The sequence below is a fragment of the Lipotes vexillifer genome, unplaced genomic scaffold, assembly GCF_000442215.2.
Source record: "Lipotes vexillifer unplaced genomic scaffold, Lipotes_vexillifer_v1.1 scaffold365, whole genome shotgun sequence".
Taxonomy (NCBI): Eukaryota; Metazoa; Chordata; class Mammalia; order Artiodactyla; family Lipotidae; genus Lipotes; species Lipotes vexillifer.
This window is the reverse complement of record NW_006781263.1, coordinates 920,750-937,282: the sequence shown is the minus strand read 5'-3', so window position 1 is coordinate 937,282 and position 16,533 is coordinate 920,750. Positions and strand designations below refer to the sequence as shown.

The following is a 16,533-nucleotide window of genomic DNA, read 5'->3' as shown; positions in this document are numbered from 1 at the left end:
CCATTGTGGAGCACAGGCTCCGGATGCACAGGCTCAGCGGCCATGGCTCACGGGCCCAGCCGCTCCACGGCATGTGGGATCCTCCCGGACCGGGGCACGAACCCGTGTCCCCCGCATCGGCAGGCGGACTCCCAACCACTGCGCCACCAGGGAAGCCCTGACTGATTAATTTTTCAACAAGGTCAACACCGCCAACCTTGGAGATAATCATGTCAGCCTGGGCATAAGTCTGGAATTATTTATTTGTTTTGTCAACATCTTTAACAAAGCATTAGAACTCACATAGTTACTTCTAGAAAACCAAAGTTGGCAAGAGTGGCTAAAGTTTTAGAAGAACGCAATTTTGTTACCTTCATATACTAAAAAGACATTTGGTGGTTAAAAAAAGATGAAATTTAAATTGTGACAAATATGAGTCAGTATATCAGGCTTTCATGAGCACGTAGAAGCAAGCAAGTAGAAGGGACCTTGTTGCCATGATCGGCATTATTACCATACAGCCTTGACCACAGGGCTCCAGAGAACCACTGACACAGGATTCTAGGTGTTGCACATTGAATCGTGTCCCCACAAAACTCGTGTTTAACCCCCACGCCCTGATACCTCAGAATGTGACTAAATTTGGAGAAAGGGCCTTTAAAGAGATAAAGTAATATGAGGTCAGATGGCTGGGCCCTTAAGCCAATGTGACTGGTGTCCTTATAAGAAGAGGAGATTAGGACACAGACAGGAACAAAAGGGAAAACCACGTGAAGACACAAGGAAAAGAATCTACAAGCCATGGAGAGAGACCTCAGAAGAAACCAACCCTGCTGACACCTTGATCTCAGATTTCTATACTTCCAGAACTGTGAGAAAATGAATTTATGTTGTTTAAGCCCCCTGGTCTGTGGTACTTTGCTAAAACAGCCCGAGCAAACGTATACAGAGTCCTAGTGGGTCACTAGTTCAACAACTACGGAACGTACCAGGTGGTAAATACATGGTCTGAGATACAGAATGCAAACCTCTTGGCAGAAATACTGCTATGCTCTGTAGATGAGTGTTTCATCCACATTTGGAATCCAAGTTAAAAGAAGAATAAACTAAAACAGAAAGCCACCCAGGCATATAAAATCTAACCTTAGGAAGAGAGGCTAGAAGACCTGGGCTATCACTATTCGATAAATCAGACTCGGTTTAGCCGTTGTTTCTTAGCCCTGCCATCTTTGTTCCAGACATTTCCTCGCCCTGTGGAGGAGAGACCCTGAGGTAAGAAGCAAGTGTAAGTTCCATGAAAGAAATTTAAACAAGACACAAAGAAACATTTCCTGACAGCAAGAGTGATTTTCTTTCATTTAAAAGGCAACATTGCTATGTTTTTGGATGGAGATGTTATGAAAATTATATTTCAAAGGGCCTTTTAACTGTAGAGTAAGGGACTTGCCTGGTGGCGCAGTGGTTAAGAATCCACCTGCCAATGCAGGGGACACAGGTTCGAGCCCTGGTCCGGGAAGATCCCACATGCCACAGAGCAACAAAGCCCGTGCGCCACAACTACTGAGCCTGCGCTTAGAGCCCACGAACCACCACTACTGAGCCCGTGCGCCTACAGCCTGCACTCTGCAACAAGAGAAGCCACCACAATGCGAAGCCCTCATACCACATCAAAGAGTAGCCCCCGCTCGTCGCAACTAGAGAAAGCCCACGTGCAGCAACAAAGACCCAAGCAGCCAAGAATACATAAACTTAAAAAAATTAAAAAGTAATAAAATAAAATAAATGTAGAGTAAGCAGCACTTTCCCTGGGTGGGTTGGTTATAAGGAGCTGCCCTGGATATTCTTCGGGGCGCCCATGATTCTGTTGTATGAAATTGTATTTCTCCCTTCCAAGGGCACGTCGAGGTCACAGAGACTCTGTGTGGTGGGCCCCATGTACGTACTAGGATGCACCTTTCGGGGCTCTTTCAAAACCGAGACTCCCACTCCCCAGGTCACACCAGCCAACGTGACAAACAAAAGTTTTGTCTTTCACTTGCTTTCAGTTTTTAAATTTTAACTGGTAAATGTGTCGATGCCAATACAGCTGTGGAAAGGCAGGCTGTGCCCTATTTTGCCTTCTGCATCATCAAGAAAATTGCCAGCTCACTCTGGTTCCAAAATCTTTATTGTGATGATGCAGTCAACAAAAGACAGCCTGATTTGCAGTCGCTGGACAGGGCCAGTGGTGGACCCAACTGGAAAAACAAATATTGTCTTGAGCCATTGTATTGTCGCTGAAGGAAAATATTCATAAACTGCCAGCATACGGTCGCCGCTGCGCGTTCACTATGCTTTCAGACTCTTGCCATTTGAGGGAGCTTGGATTTCATTTAGTACAATCTCCCACACAAGCAGAAAGCCCTTTCCTGAGCAGCTATGACTCTTTATGAATTCTTCCAATATTTGGGGAACTTGCTACTTTTAAACTAGGTACTCTGCTTAATAAAAAATAAACTTTTACTAGATTTTCCTTATACTGGGACAAAATCCTCCTTCATCCTTATGAGGCAGGAGATAGATGGGTCCCAGGCTGAGCAGCTGGAGTTTGTCCCCTGTGGACAGATACTCCAAGACAGAGATAATAGCAGGAGGCTAATAGGAGAGGCTGAGCCCCGTCCAGATAAGAGATAGAGACCACATATTTCTCATTCTCGAGGTCAAGGAAAACTTCTGGACTATACATGTGCAGAAAGCCTCCTTGGAGGTCAAAAGGGGAGTGATATCAACCTACCCATAGGCCTCTCCACTAGAATCCATCTTGACTAAGAGATGCGCATGCACACATGGGAGGACCCTGAGATAAACCAAATATGGACTCAGAACCAGGCAGAGCAAGATGATTGGCCAAAGGAAACCCAGAAGAAATGTCCCACGTAAGTGACTTAAACTACCACCCTCTCTCTCAGTCTGCCCGTGTGTCTATTCACATGTACTCTCTTTCCTCCTAATAAACACTTTGTTTTACTACTTTTCCGTCTTTGTGGGAATTCATTTCTGCAAAGCCGAAGGGGCAGGGTCTTGTCACTGGATATTGGTCTAGTGGCTAGGATTCAGCCCTCTCACTGCTGTGGCCCAACCTTGATTCCCGGTCAGGAAACCTAAATCCTGCTTCAAGCCGCTGCAGGCCGAGGCCACCCGAGATCACTTTGACTTTGTTCACATTGGTTCCAGTTTAGTCCCAAGGTTTAGTAGATAAAAACCCAAATTTACAAGTGTGTGTAATAATTTGTATATGACGAATAGGTGACTAAAAAAATGGGATCACTTAAAAATTATTCAAGTAAAATGCAAAATGAATGTGTATGGTTACACTTTTTAGATCCAATGGAAACTTCTGATACGGCTGAAATGATGAGATAGCAAGCCAATCACAATGTGTGCAGTAGCTAAAGAAGGGGGACCACCGTGTGAGCTCAGGAATGTTGAGCCGTGACGTTGTTATTCTGCTTGGAAGGGTGGAGGTTCATGTGAAATTGCAAGTCTCACGGCTGGTGGGAAAAGAGCAGACCTTGAGTTCAGGATTTGAGAACAAGAGTTTATTTGGGAGGTGACTCCAGGAAGCACAGTAGGGTGGTGAGGAAGAGAGAATGGGAAAGGAAGGCAGCTAACAAAACACATGTCATCACACGGATCACCAGCTGGAGGTGATCCTGTAGGAACGTTGAGAAACAGCAAAAAACTCGTGTCTCAGAGCTATCCCACCCTAGGGGTGAAGGAGCTGGGGTACTTATACCCCGAGTCCTGTCAGTTGTATGTAAATAAATGTTTTCACAGCTGGTGGGAAAAGACTAGACCAGCAGTGTCTTGGGGTGTATTCTCTCAGAGGCACAGTCTGAGTCAAGGATTCAAGCACAACTGTTTACTTGGGAGTTGGTGGAGAAAGTAGCAGTAGGGGTGCAGGGACAAGAAATAGGGAAGCAGAGGTTGCTCCTGGGGTGTCAATGTCCTGACACTTCCAGCCTGCCTCTGGAGCAGGGCAGAGTGGCCTCACATGGTTCTGCCAAATCCCACAGACACAGAGGTGGAGATTCCAGAAGTTGGAAGTTGTCCAAAGCACTCGCGTGCACACGCATACACATAGACTTCACCTAGAACTCCTAAAAGTGATAACTCATTAAATAACTCATCGAAGTGAAAAAATTGATCATGTATTTGTGTAGTAGACCCACCACTGGAGTTTTCAATCACAGCCATCCTAGACAAGAAGTCACCTTGCCAAGCCGCAGCCTCAGCTGGGTTCTGGGTCAGCCCCTATTGAGCTGTAACACCTTTTGGGAGTGTGGGCAGGTGTCACCTTTCCTAGCTCTCCTACATCAAGTTATGAGGATAAAATGAGATGATATATACAGAAATCCTTTGATAAGTAAAAAGCATAAACAAAATTGAAGGCATAGGGTATAATGGTGTGTGCCCATTGAAACAAGCATTTTAGTTCATATTTTAGAGAAATTATATTTCCTTTAACTTGAGACTTTCATCAGAAAAAAAAATGGACAGCAGATCATAGGACATTTCAGATTTTCTCTGGAGCCTCATTCTTTGCTGCTGTTGATGGGAAGATCGCAGCAAAATGTGCTGATGACTCTTTTCTTAGATATAATGAGCTGCTGACGATTTGTGAATCCATCCCTGAGTTATTTGGAAGTCTACAATAGTGCTCCCTAGTAACAACTTCATAATCACCTTTGCATCAGTGAACATAAAGCTGGATTTTCAGAAATAAACAAGGCACACAAAATAACAAGAGAAGTTTTCCTATCTCCTTTACTTACCATCCTGTTCTAGATCAACTAATTTTAAGTAAAAATATTAAAGGTGGTAGATAGAAGTAAGACTTCTTTCAGCTTCCATATCTCTGGGCCTTTTTGCTAGACAGAGGTACTAGATAGATTATGTGTGTTTTGAAGTCCAGGGTTCAGCCTAAATTTTGAATTTTGTTCCTGCCCATAAAGTTTCTAAGATGGGAACTTCCCAGTCATTCTATGTAACCTCAGAGCCACTCAGAAACACACTGGAAAGGACTATATCTTTTCAATTTATTTTTAATAATGACAACAGTCACAGGGGGAGGAAAAACGACTTCAATTTTTTTCAGAACTTACTCTGTGTTTGGCACACAGAGCTAAGGACATCATGTAGATTCCAACGTTTAATCTTCCCAACAACTCTTTGGGTTCGATACAATTTTTTTTTTTTTTTTTTTTTTTTTTTTCTGTATGAGGGCCTCTCACTGTTGTGGCCTCTCCCGTTGCGGAGCACAGGCTCCAGATGCGCAGGCTTAGCGGCCATGGCTCACGGGCCCAGCCGCTCCGCGGCATGTGGGATCTTCCCCGAATCCGTGTCCCCTGCATCGGCAGGCGGACTCTCAACCACTGCGCCACCAGGGAAGCCCTCGAAACTATTTTTATCTCCATCTTAGACATGAGAAAACTGAGCCATAAAACTTATTTAATGCTGCCTTCGAGAAGAATTTATATTGTGTTGAAACATTTGAAAGTGACAGTGATAACTTTTTGTTCAGGACTGTCTCATGCTGAAAAGTCCTTCAGAACTCTCCTGTGTCTCTGCTGAGAAGCAAGGGCAAGCCAGCCTTCACCATTAGACAATAAAGACCTCAAAAGCTCTCTTTCGGGAAGAGCACCGTCATCAGTACAAAAGGGAACCACCTCTCCAGCTTCAGCTCTGCAAGCTCTTTGTAATGACTGTGAACGTTCAGACGAGCTCCCTGCACTTAGTTTCCCGTCCAGTGGATAAGATCTGCCAAACCCACACCTTCCATTGTTTAGATCAACAAGTCTTCTGCTTGTCAATTGTGTCCCCCACAGGGTCCTCTTCCTGTTTTTTGAACAGTCTTGGTATAATCTCTCAGACACAAGAAAGGAGAGCAATTCAAAATGCTGTGATTTTAACCTGGGAAGACTCCACTAGGTGAAAGGCCAATCACAAAGTGATGATAATGACCACTCAAGATGATGGTCCATGCTGACTGAGTGCTAACTTTGACCAAGACACTGAATAAAGCCCCAGACGTGAGTGATCTCGGCGAGACCCCACGTGGGAGGTATTACTACTATTCCTATTTTACGAATGAGGAAAACCACGTTTGGAGAAGTGAATTTACACACTCTCCTTGCATCTGCCTGATTTAAGAACCAAAACACAACCTCAGAGATATTCATGGATGCAGGAAGACCTCATTAAATTAAAATACCAAAGTTTGAGATGAGCTGGTTTCACTTGGTGAAAATCCTAATACAGACATTATTTTAGAATCAGTACAAGTATTGACTACTTGCAATAGACCTGTATTACATAATAATTTGTTGAAGACATAAACACAGAAGCTCTAACTGATGGGATTAAAACTTAAAGGCATATATGAAAAAGAAAATATATGTATATATATACACATATATGTATAACTGAATATATATGTATATGTATAACCGAATCACTTTGCTGTACACCTGAAAATAACACATTGTAAATCAGCTATATATTTCAATTTTAAAAAAATTTAAAAAAGAAAAAAATATAATTTCTCGAGTTCTTGACTTGAAAAATTCACTCATCACATTCAGGTTTTGTGTTGTACGTGTGTGTCTGAGTAAACTCCTGAAATGCTATCAATTATTTCCCCACAGCTTACCTCTAACAATGAACATCCTGAAGGTAGACGTTCTGAATTCAGGAAACCTTCAGTGGCAAGGCCGCAGTGCACCCTTGACTCCCTGTGCTCACAGATACATGCACAAGGATGAGATGGACCAGGAACTACTCCTCAAAGGGGACTGGAGACAGAGCTATAGTAGGTGCCACCTAGTTCCAGCACTTAGCCAAGAGCACAGCACAACATGTAAAGCTTGAATTCCTGACACGCTCCAGTGATGGCCACTGTACCTGAACTTCCTTGAACGCTTAGCTCTTGGGGTGGCTCCAGGACGTCATCGGGATGCGGGGTGCAGAGTCCGTGGAAGGGCCTCAAGTCAAAGCACTCATGCAGGAGTTGCATGTTCACTCTCGAGCACACGCTCATGAACCCGACGGCTACACCTTCCACCTAAAACGTCCAAAACATCTCATGACTGTCCAACCTCAGGTGAATGCTCATCATGAAACTCCCAGGAGCCCCAGAGATGTCTCCATGGGCACCCAGAGATGTCTGAGGGAGGGAGCAGCCCTAGTGTCCGGAGCAATGCATGGCATACAGGACAGGCTCAAAAAACAATGCCGTGGACGACCACTGTGGGCAATCCCAGAGGTGGGTATATAACTTAGGGAGGCCACCAGGATGTTCTTTAGGGAAAACTCTTTGGACTTTGCCCAGACAACGCCCCTGCCTGCCCCATATCCCTTTATTTCCCCACTGCAAGACCAGCCCTCCCATCCATCCTCCTCCCCTCCACAATGCGGTTCTCAGGAAGACTGGCCATTGTTCCAGTGGCCATCTGGTTGACCCTCGGTTCAGAGAAAGTTCATGGTCGTTCGCTCCCCATCAGGTAGGAATGCTTCGATTTTCTTAAACCATTTATTTGTTTGATTGGATGGTCTCACAGGGAGGAGATGTGAGGAAGGAGGTTTGGTGGGAAGCTTTGAGTGAAATAAACTCATTGCACCTGTTCACCAGATGTGTCTGACCTACAACTGCATCACCTCCCAGCACCCTACCTGATTCTGACCCTCTTGCAATGGCCCTCATCATTTTAGGCCTTTGATGAGGAATACATAAGTGGGAAGATCAGGGTGACAGTGTGACATAATATTCAGTCTTCATCCCTCACTCCTGTCACAAAGCTCCTAAAACACTTGTAATTTCCTGAGAGGAGCATCTTTTGTTTTTCATAATTAAGTCCCTTTCAATCACACATGAGTTTACACTAAAGAAGTGACTTTCGGAGCATGGGAGCTAGTTACCAGAGGAATCAACCTTGTGATTAGAGGGTTGGAAATTTCAGCCCCGTCCCCTCGACCTCTGGGAAGGGGAAGGGGGCTGGAGATTGAGTTCAACCACCAGTGGCCAATGATTTAATCAGTCGTTAATGGAACCACCAGAGAAATCCCTAAACGATGGGGTTCGGGATCTTCCAGGCTGGTGAACACACTGAGGTGCTGGGCAGTGGCAAGCCCAGAGAGGGCATGGAAGCTCCCCGCCCCCTCCTCCCCACCTCCCCCCATGCACTTCTTCCATTTGGGCTGTTCCTGAATTGTATCCTTTACAACGAATCGATGATGGCAAGTAAAGTGTTCTCCTAAGTTCTGGGAGCCCTTTCCAGCAGATTGTCACACCCGAGGAGGGGGTCATGGGAAACCCTGATTTATAGTCGGTCAGTTGAAAGTACAGGTGACAACCTGGGTCTTGTAACTGGCATCTGACAGGGGCAGGGGACAGTCTTGTGGGCCTGAGTCCTTAAACTGTAGGGCCTGTGCTAAGTCTGGGCAGTGTCAGAAGTGAATCAAACTGCAGGATACCCAGCTGGTGTCTAGGAAGCTGGAGAGTTGGCTGGTACGGGAAAAATGCAACACATTTGGGGTCATAAGTATTGCGAGTAGAGGAAACAATTTATCTTTTTGTGAGTAACTAGCTGAGCTGAGCCTATTACTGGTACTGAAATATTATAAATTAACAACGAATTTTAATTCTATCAAATTTTAATACCACATTGAGAGATGACTGTGATTGAAATTCTTTATTATGTTCCATCAGTAATTCTGTATTTCATTCTTCTCTGCAAGGAAAGCATTTAGAATTTTAAAAGAGGCGAGAGAGAATGCAGAGTTCTTACGTTAACTGATCTTATTTGGTGGTAATTATTTTGCGATATGTACATAAATCAAAATGTTAGGTTGGACACCTTAAACTTATACCATGTTATGTGTCAATTATATCTTAATAAAACTGGGAAAAAAGGAAAATAAATAAATTTCACATAAATAATTCCTTTGATCATTATGTGGGTTTTAAGCAAATTCTGGTGACTGATTTGACTCTGACAGCTCTTATAAGAAACCAGCATTTACTGGGCAGGTGCGATCCCACCAGAATTCACACTTTATTTCTCGAGACAGCCATTCCATCCAAGAAGCAGAACGCAACAGGACTTCCCTGGTGGCGCAGTGGTTAAAAATCCACCTGCCAATGCAGGGGATATGGGTTCAATCCCTGGTCCGGGAAGATCCCACATGCCGCGAAGCAACTAAGCCCATGTGCCACAACTACTGAGCCTGCACTCTAGAGCCCACGAGCAACAACTACTGAACCTGTGCTCGACAACTACTAAAGCCTGCGCACCTAGAGCCTGTGCTCTGCAAAAGAGAAGCCACCGCAATGAGAAGCCCGTGCACCACAACAAAGAGTAGCCCCTGCTCACTGCAACTAGAGAAAGCCCATGTGCAGCAACGAAGACCCAACACAGCCAAAAATAAATAATAAATTAAAAAAACAAACAAACTCAACAATCATCAGCATTCCCTGTTCCTAAGAAAGCAGCATCATTCCATAAATGCCCAGTCAGAGAAAATGGTTAATACTTGAACTTCCTAAAGTAGAGAAAGAAGCTACAACACTCCTTTAAACAACAGAGAAAAAAATTAGGTATTTAACTGTTTGTTCTCAAATGTTCTCTTCTGGTTTAAAACCACTTGTTCTCAAAGATGTGTTTGAAAAGTAAAGACTCCCTGTACCTCCTCCCAAATACTGGAATACAAAAAGAATTTTTAAAAATTAATTTTTTCCATGCATATTCTTTTCTTTACACGCTCCCCAAAATACTAGCTGTAAAAGGCTGGATTTACACAGCTGTTTTATAAAGCCATCGACACTTTAATAAAAGTCCAAAATACACATTTTAATTTTTTTCCCAAATAACAAGTGATCATTTGTCTTGTTTGAGCACGTGAACAAAGGCTGCGTAGCCACAGTTGTCTGGCTTCTCTGTAATTTTAGGCCCAAGACTCAGCAGACGCTGATTAACCAATCCCTCTACCATATGTGCAGAGAGAGCCGGCCAGCCTCCGTCTCGGCAGGGAAAATTGGCATCCATCTTTGGTTCACATGGAGATGTCCTTCTCATCTAGAGCCACGCTGGCGCGATGCAACTTCCATGGCCTGAAATACCTTTTGCTGGCTTCATGGCAAGCTGCATGTGCATGATAAGAATGTATTATTTATAAGACCGCTGTTAGTAATGAGCTATTATACTAATGGCTCGTCATGTTTGGAACTTGATTCAAATGGCATGGATCACACATTCTGATGAAAATGAGAAAAACACGTTTCACCATTAGGAACAAAGATTTCACGTTCTCCAAATCTGCAACCTGTTATATTCCCATCTTTCATCTCGGGACTGTGAGAATTCACAAAAGTTAAGAATGATGGACTCAACAGAGCGAGGACGTATTGTGGAAGTGTCTGCTTTTTCCTTTGGGTTTCTTTGGGATGACTGTTCCGATTTGAGAAACACTGTTCTTAAAAATGAATTTGTGGGAGTATTCAAATGCATCTTTGTGTGTGTGTGTATGTGTGTGTTTTCTGGAAAAATAAATTGATTTGATGGACTATTTTTCTTGTACAGTGAAAAGGCACTGATTGCTGGCTGCTGTCTGTCTTCCAGGTGACCAATACTTTCCACCACAAAGGTGCCTTTAATTATCTCACACTGGAGAGCAAACTGGGAGTTTGTTGTTGTCCTTGGTTTTCCCTGAGGATCCATATGATGATGCATAAGGCTCAGATCGCTATAAACCACGTGTGCAGTGGCTGCACCTTCACAAGCAGGACCATTTATAGGCCCGTATGCACTGCATCGTTCATGTTTCCATCTAAAAAGCCCTACGTCACCCACCCCTTCTGGGTGCCCTCATTGTGACCACTTCCAGCTCTGATCCTTCCTGCCTGATGTCAAAGGCATGGCTGTGCTGGCAGGCTCTGCCCCAGTGCCTCCTCGGACCGCTACTGCCCACGCCGCAGATGCTGCCAAGGCAGACGCTCTGCCCATCTGTCTCTAGGAGCTGCCCTTGGCCTCCAACTGCCCTGCCCTGAAATCGCAGTTTGGAGTAAACACCAGATGTCAAGGTCAGCCAGGATAAAGTTATGAAAAGCAACTTGCAGCAAAGTGATGACTCAGAACTCCTCCAAAGTTGCGATTAAGTCAAAGAAAGTGCTCGCAGTTAAAAACCTTTAGTTGAGGGCCCCCCAACGGTGCAGACATGGCTCTCAGGGCATCTACATCCATGGCCTGTGACTGCCATGGACGGGTTTGGGCAGGGACAGGCTTGGTGTACTATGTCCCGTTATCTCTGTTCACCTAAAAGTATAGTGTGCTGGTTAATGCCTAATCGGCAATGTAGGAAAAAGCTTAATTGTAACATTTGCCAATTTCTGTGGTGTAAATATTCCCGTTGCAGCCCGTTGTAAGCTCTTGGTGTGATGTCACTGGGTAGAGAATTGGGAGAAGATGCACAGTAGCTGTAGTTACAGTATTTCCATTCTGCAGAGACCACAGATATAAATGACCCCAAGAGGACAAATAAGAGTAAAACAATTAAAAAGTAATGAATTTTGAGGATTTATTAATTTTGTTTTTAGTATAATTTACTACACTGTTAGTTGATATAACTTAATTTTTGACAATGGCTGTGTTTAACGAGCAGCTTGCCAAGTTCCTAAAGATTTAGCAACTGGCTCTCGTGAGCCAAGGTGAGCGAGCTCCAGCACACTGCTGCCAAAAGGCAGGTCTGAGGAAGCCCAGGTGGTTGGGAGGAGGGTCCTGGCAGGTAGGTGGTAGGGTGGTGACGGCACTGATCTTGAACCCAAAAAGGCTTAAGACACCTGGGGGTGTCTTAAGGGCTTGGTGAAGACCAGAGTTTCACTCCCAGATCCTAGGCTGGTTTGCTCACTGTTGACAGGTCCTGCTCCTGCCCTTCCATTTAAGGTTGAGGCCCATGGTCACATCTCCATGGGACATGCAATCTCTGATGTCTGAGGCAGCAAGGCCTCTCAGAGATCAGGCTGGACTCCGTTTGTGTCTTTGGAGACACCAGAGGATCCCTGCGGGGTTGGGACTGCAATTTTCAGCCTACAACTTTTCTCTGATATTTACACACGCTGAAAGTTTGTAACACATGACAAGAGAGGGAAGGAACTGAGGGAAGAAGTCACTGCAGCTGCTCTTCACAAGAACTAACTCAAGAGATTTGGGTTCAAACTCGCACCTTGAAACCAAAGAATTAAAAGCCTTCTCCAGAGTGAGGTCAGCATCATGGTGGTAAAAGACATCCCTTATTTTTGTCCCCTGCTCAACAGCAAATATTCGGCATCCATCCATGAACAAAAGTGCCTTTGAAGGAGCCGTGGGATCCAGCACCATCCACCAAGGGGCCTGGGAGGAGTCTTGCCCACCTTTGCATCAGGAAATAGGCAGACAGACCTCGGTCACAGCTGTGGACCCTGCAGAGGCCGCTGAACTGGCTCTAGCCTCTCTCAGCCTCAGTCCAGGAGCCCCTGAGAACAGTGACTTAGACGATCACTCATGGATGAGAGAGCCTTTGATGAAGTTCAGGTTTCCCGAGGAGAAGTTTCAGCTCCATTGGAGCAAAAAAAATACCAGTTTGGATGCCCTGGAGTGGGTAAGACAAACAGTCTGCCTTTCTCCACAACACCCATCCTCCAAGGCAGCACAGCTTAGGGCCAAGATTTATCCCCCTAATTTATCCCGTGGCAGGTAAGAGGGAGACTGTGTAAGTGAGCACCTGGCTTCCCTAGCTATGCAGGATGCTGCCAGAGGGGCTCATTTCTCTCTTGCCAGATCCAGAGTACTAAATTGGGAGCTCACGACTCGGGGGTGGAAGGAGTCTGGGACAGCAGCAGGTAGGACCCCCAGAGGACATTACCAGGCATCATGGATCCTACCAAGAAGCCCACCCACGAGCTACTGGGAATATTTCACCCATGGATCCTGCCATCCTGCCCATGAGCACCCCCAGTGCTCCACATGCCTTATGCACACACCAGCCCACCTTGTGGCAGCTCCCTGTGTATACTTCTAATGGTGCCATGAGCAGACTTTGGCAGATGGCTAAGGAGCATATGGAGAAAGTCGGCCCAATCTGTGGACCAGGAAGAGACCACAAATTTGAGCTGTAGTGCCACCTTTGGGAATACAGAAGCACTCGACCTGGTGCTTTGCAGGGTCCAGAGAAGACATAGAAGCTTAAGAATTCTGCCACAAGAGAGAGCAAGAAGCATGGAGCAGGCATACCCATAGAAGGTCTGAGGAAGCCTCAGAATCTCTATCAGAGCTGAGAGAAGTTATTTCTCCTCCAAAGACCAGAGGAGGTGACTGCTATTCAAATGTGAAGACAGCAACGCAAAATTCAATGACCATGAAAAATCAAGGAAGTATGACACCACCAAAGGGTCACAATAATCTTCTGGTAACTGAACCCAGAGACAAGAGTAAATGGTAACTCTCCAATTTACCAGATAAAGAATTCAAAATAGCTGTGTTAAGGAGACTCAGTGAGCTACAAGGAAACAAAGACAATTCAACAAAATTAGGAAAACAACACACAAACAAAATGAGAAGTTGAACAAAGAGAGCGAAACCATAAAAAGAACCAACTAGAAATTCTGGAGCTGAAGAATCAACAAATGACATGAAAATGCAACAGAGAGCATCAGCAGCAGACTTGATCAGTCAGAAGAAAGATTCAATGAGATTGAATATGGGAACTTTAAAAGTATCAAGTCAGAGGAGAACATAGTAAAAAGAATGAAAAGGGTCATAGGATGGTATCCTATGATTTATAGGATACCATCCAAAGGACCAATTTGTGAATCACCAGAGTTCCAGAATGAGAAGAGAGGGAGAAGGGGGCAGAGAGTTTATTTAAAGAGATAATGGCCAAGAACATCCCAAATCTGGAGAGAGATATAGATATCCAAGTTCATGAAGCTCATTGGTCACCAAATAAAATCAACTTAAAGAGATCCTCTCTCAGCTCGGTGCTCTGTGACCACCTAGAGGGGTGGGATAGGGAGGGTGGGAGGGAGGGAGACGCAAGAGGGAAGAGATATGGGAACATATGTATATGTATAACTGATTCACTTTGTTATAAAGCAGAAACTAACACACCATTGTGAAGCAATTATACTCCAATAAAGATGTAAAAAAAAAAAAAAAGAGATCCTCTCAAAGACACATTATAATAAAACTCAAAAATCAAAGACAAGAGGAGAATCTTAAAAGCAGTGGGAGAAAAACATCTTGGGACTTACAAGGTAACCCCCCATAACACTGTCAGCAGATTTCTCAGCAAAAACCTTACAGGCCAGGAGTTAGCAGGATGATATATTCAAAGCGCTGAGAGAAAAAAACTGCTAACCAAGAATACTTTACTCAGCAAAGCTGTCCTTCAGAAATTGAGAAAGACTTTCCGAGACAGACAAAAGCTGAGGAAATTCATCACGACTAGACCTGCCCTACGAGAAATGCTTAAAGGAGTTCTTCAAGATGAAATGAAAGGATGCTAATTAATAACATGAAAATATATAAAAATATACAACACAATAGTAAAGGTAAGTATATAGTCAAGTTCAGGATATCCTAAAACTTTAATATGGTGAAGCATTAACCATGTAACTCTAATGTAGGTATTAAAGGACAAGAATTTTAATATTTTAATAACTATAGCTACAATAATTTAGTAATGTATATGTAATATAAAAAGAGATAAATTGTGACATTAAAAACATAACAGGGGAAGTAAAAGGGTAAAATTTTTGTGTGCAATTGAAATTAAGTCTTTAGTGTAAAACAGACTGTTACATCTGTAAGACGTTTTATGTAAGCCTCAATGGTAACCACACAGCAAACAGCTACAGTAGATTCACAAAAGATAAAGAAAAAGGAATCAAAGGAATCATCTCGTTACAGAAAATCGTCAATTCATAAAGGAAGCCAGCAAGAAAGGAATAAAGGAACAAGGGTACTACAAAACAGCCAGAACACAATAAGATGGCATTAGTAAGTCCTTACCTATAATTACTCTAAATGTAAATGAATTTTATTCTCCAATCATAATATACAGAGTGGCTAGATGGATAAAAAGCAAGACCCAACAATACACTGCCTACAAGAGACTCACTTCAGCTTTAAGGACACATATAGGTTCGAAGTGAAGAGATGGAAAAAATATTCCACACAAGTGGAAACAAAAAGAGAACAGGGGTAGCTACGCTTACACCAGACAAAACCGACTAAGCCAAAAACACAACAAGAGACAAAGAAGGTTATTATATAATGATAAAGGAGTCAATTCATCAAGAAGATATAACAATCATAAATATATATACAGTCAACATTGGAGCACCTAAATATATTAAGCAAATACTAACAGGTATAAAGGGAGAAATAGACAACAGTACAATAATAGCAGGGGACTTCAATACCTTACTTGCAACAATGGATAGACCATCCAGAGGGAAAATGAACAAGAAAATGTTAGACTTGATTCATACTTTAGATAAAATCAACCTAACAGATGTGTACAGAACATCCCATTCAAGAGCAGCAGAGTACAAATTCTTCTCAAGAACACATGGAACATTTTCCATGATACATCATATGATAGATCATAAAATGAGTCTTAGCAAATTTAAGAAGATTTAAATCATACCAAGTATTTTCCCCAACTACAGTGGTATTAAACTAGAAATCAGTAACAGGAGAAAAGCTGAAAAATTCACAGTATGTGGAAATTTTAAAATACACTCCTGAAAGACCAAGAGGTCAAAAAAGAAACCAAAAGGGAAATCAAAAAATATCTTGAAACAAGCAAAAATGGAAATACAATAAACCAATTTTGGGATGCTGCAAAAGCAGTTCTAAGAGGTAAGTTTATAGTGGTAAATGCCTACATTGAGAAAAAAGAAAGATCTCAATAAACAACCTAACTGTATACCTCAAAGATCTAGAAAAAGAAGAACAAATTAAGCCCAAAGTTAGCAGAAGGAAGAAAATAACAAAGATCAGAGCAGAAATAAATGAAATAGAGACCAGAAAAATGATAGAAAAGATCAGCAAAACTAAGAGCTGTTTTTTAAAAAGGTAAACAAATTTGACAACCTGTTAGCTAGACTAAGAAAAAGAGAAGACTGAAATAAAATCATAAGCCAAAGGAAAGAGTAGACATTACAACTGATGCCATAAATACAAAGGGTAAAAGATTACTAAGAAAAATTATATACCAATGAATTGGATAACCTAGAAGAAACAGATAAATTCCTAGAAATAGACAAGCTACCTAGACTGAATTATGAAGAAATAGAAAATATGGACAGACAAATAACAAGTAAGGAGATTGAATCAGTAATCAAAAACTTCACAATAAAGAAAAGCCCAGGATCAGAGGGTTTCACTAGTGAATTCTAGTGAACATTTAAGGAAGAATTAATGCCAATCCTTCTTGAACTCCTCCAGAAAATTAAGGAGGAGGGATCATTCCTATCTC

The 16,533-nt window shown here is 43.0% G+C and overlaps 1 protein-coding gene across 1 annotated transcript in view; it reads right to left on the bottom strand.

The window, feature by feature from the left end:
• CFAP61 (cilia and flagella associated protein 61) overlaps positions 1 to 16,533 on the bottom strand; it is a 270,087-nt gene that overhangs the window by 223,818 nt on the left and 29,736 nt on the right. The window contains exon 7 of the mRNA XM_007454529.1: positions 6,922 to 7,081. Coding sequence (XP_007454591.1) covers positions 6,922 to 7,081 — 160 coding nt within the window. The remainder of the gene's footprint in view (positions 1 to 6,921; positions 7,082 to 16,533) is intronic.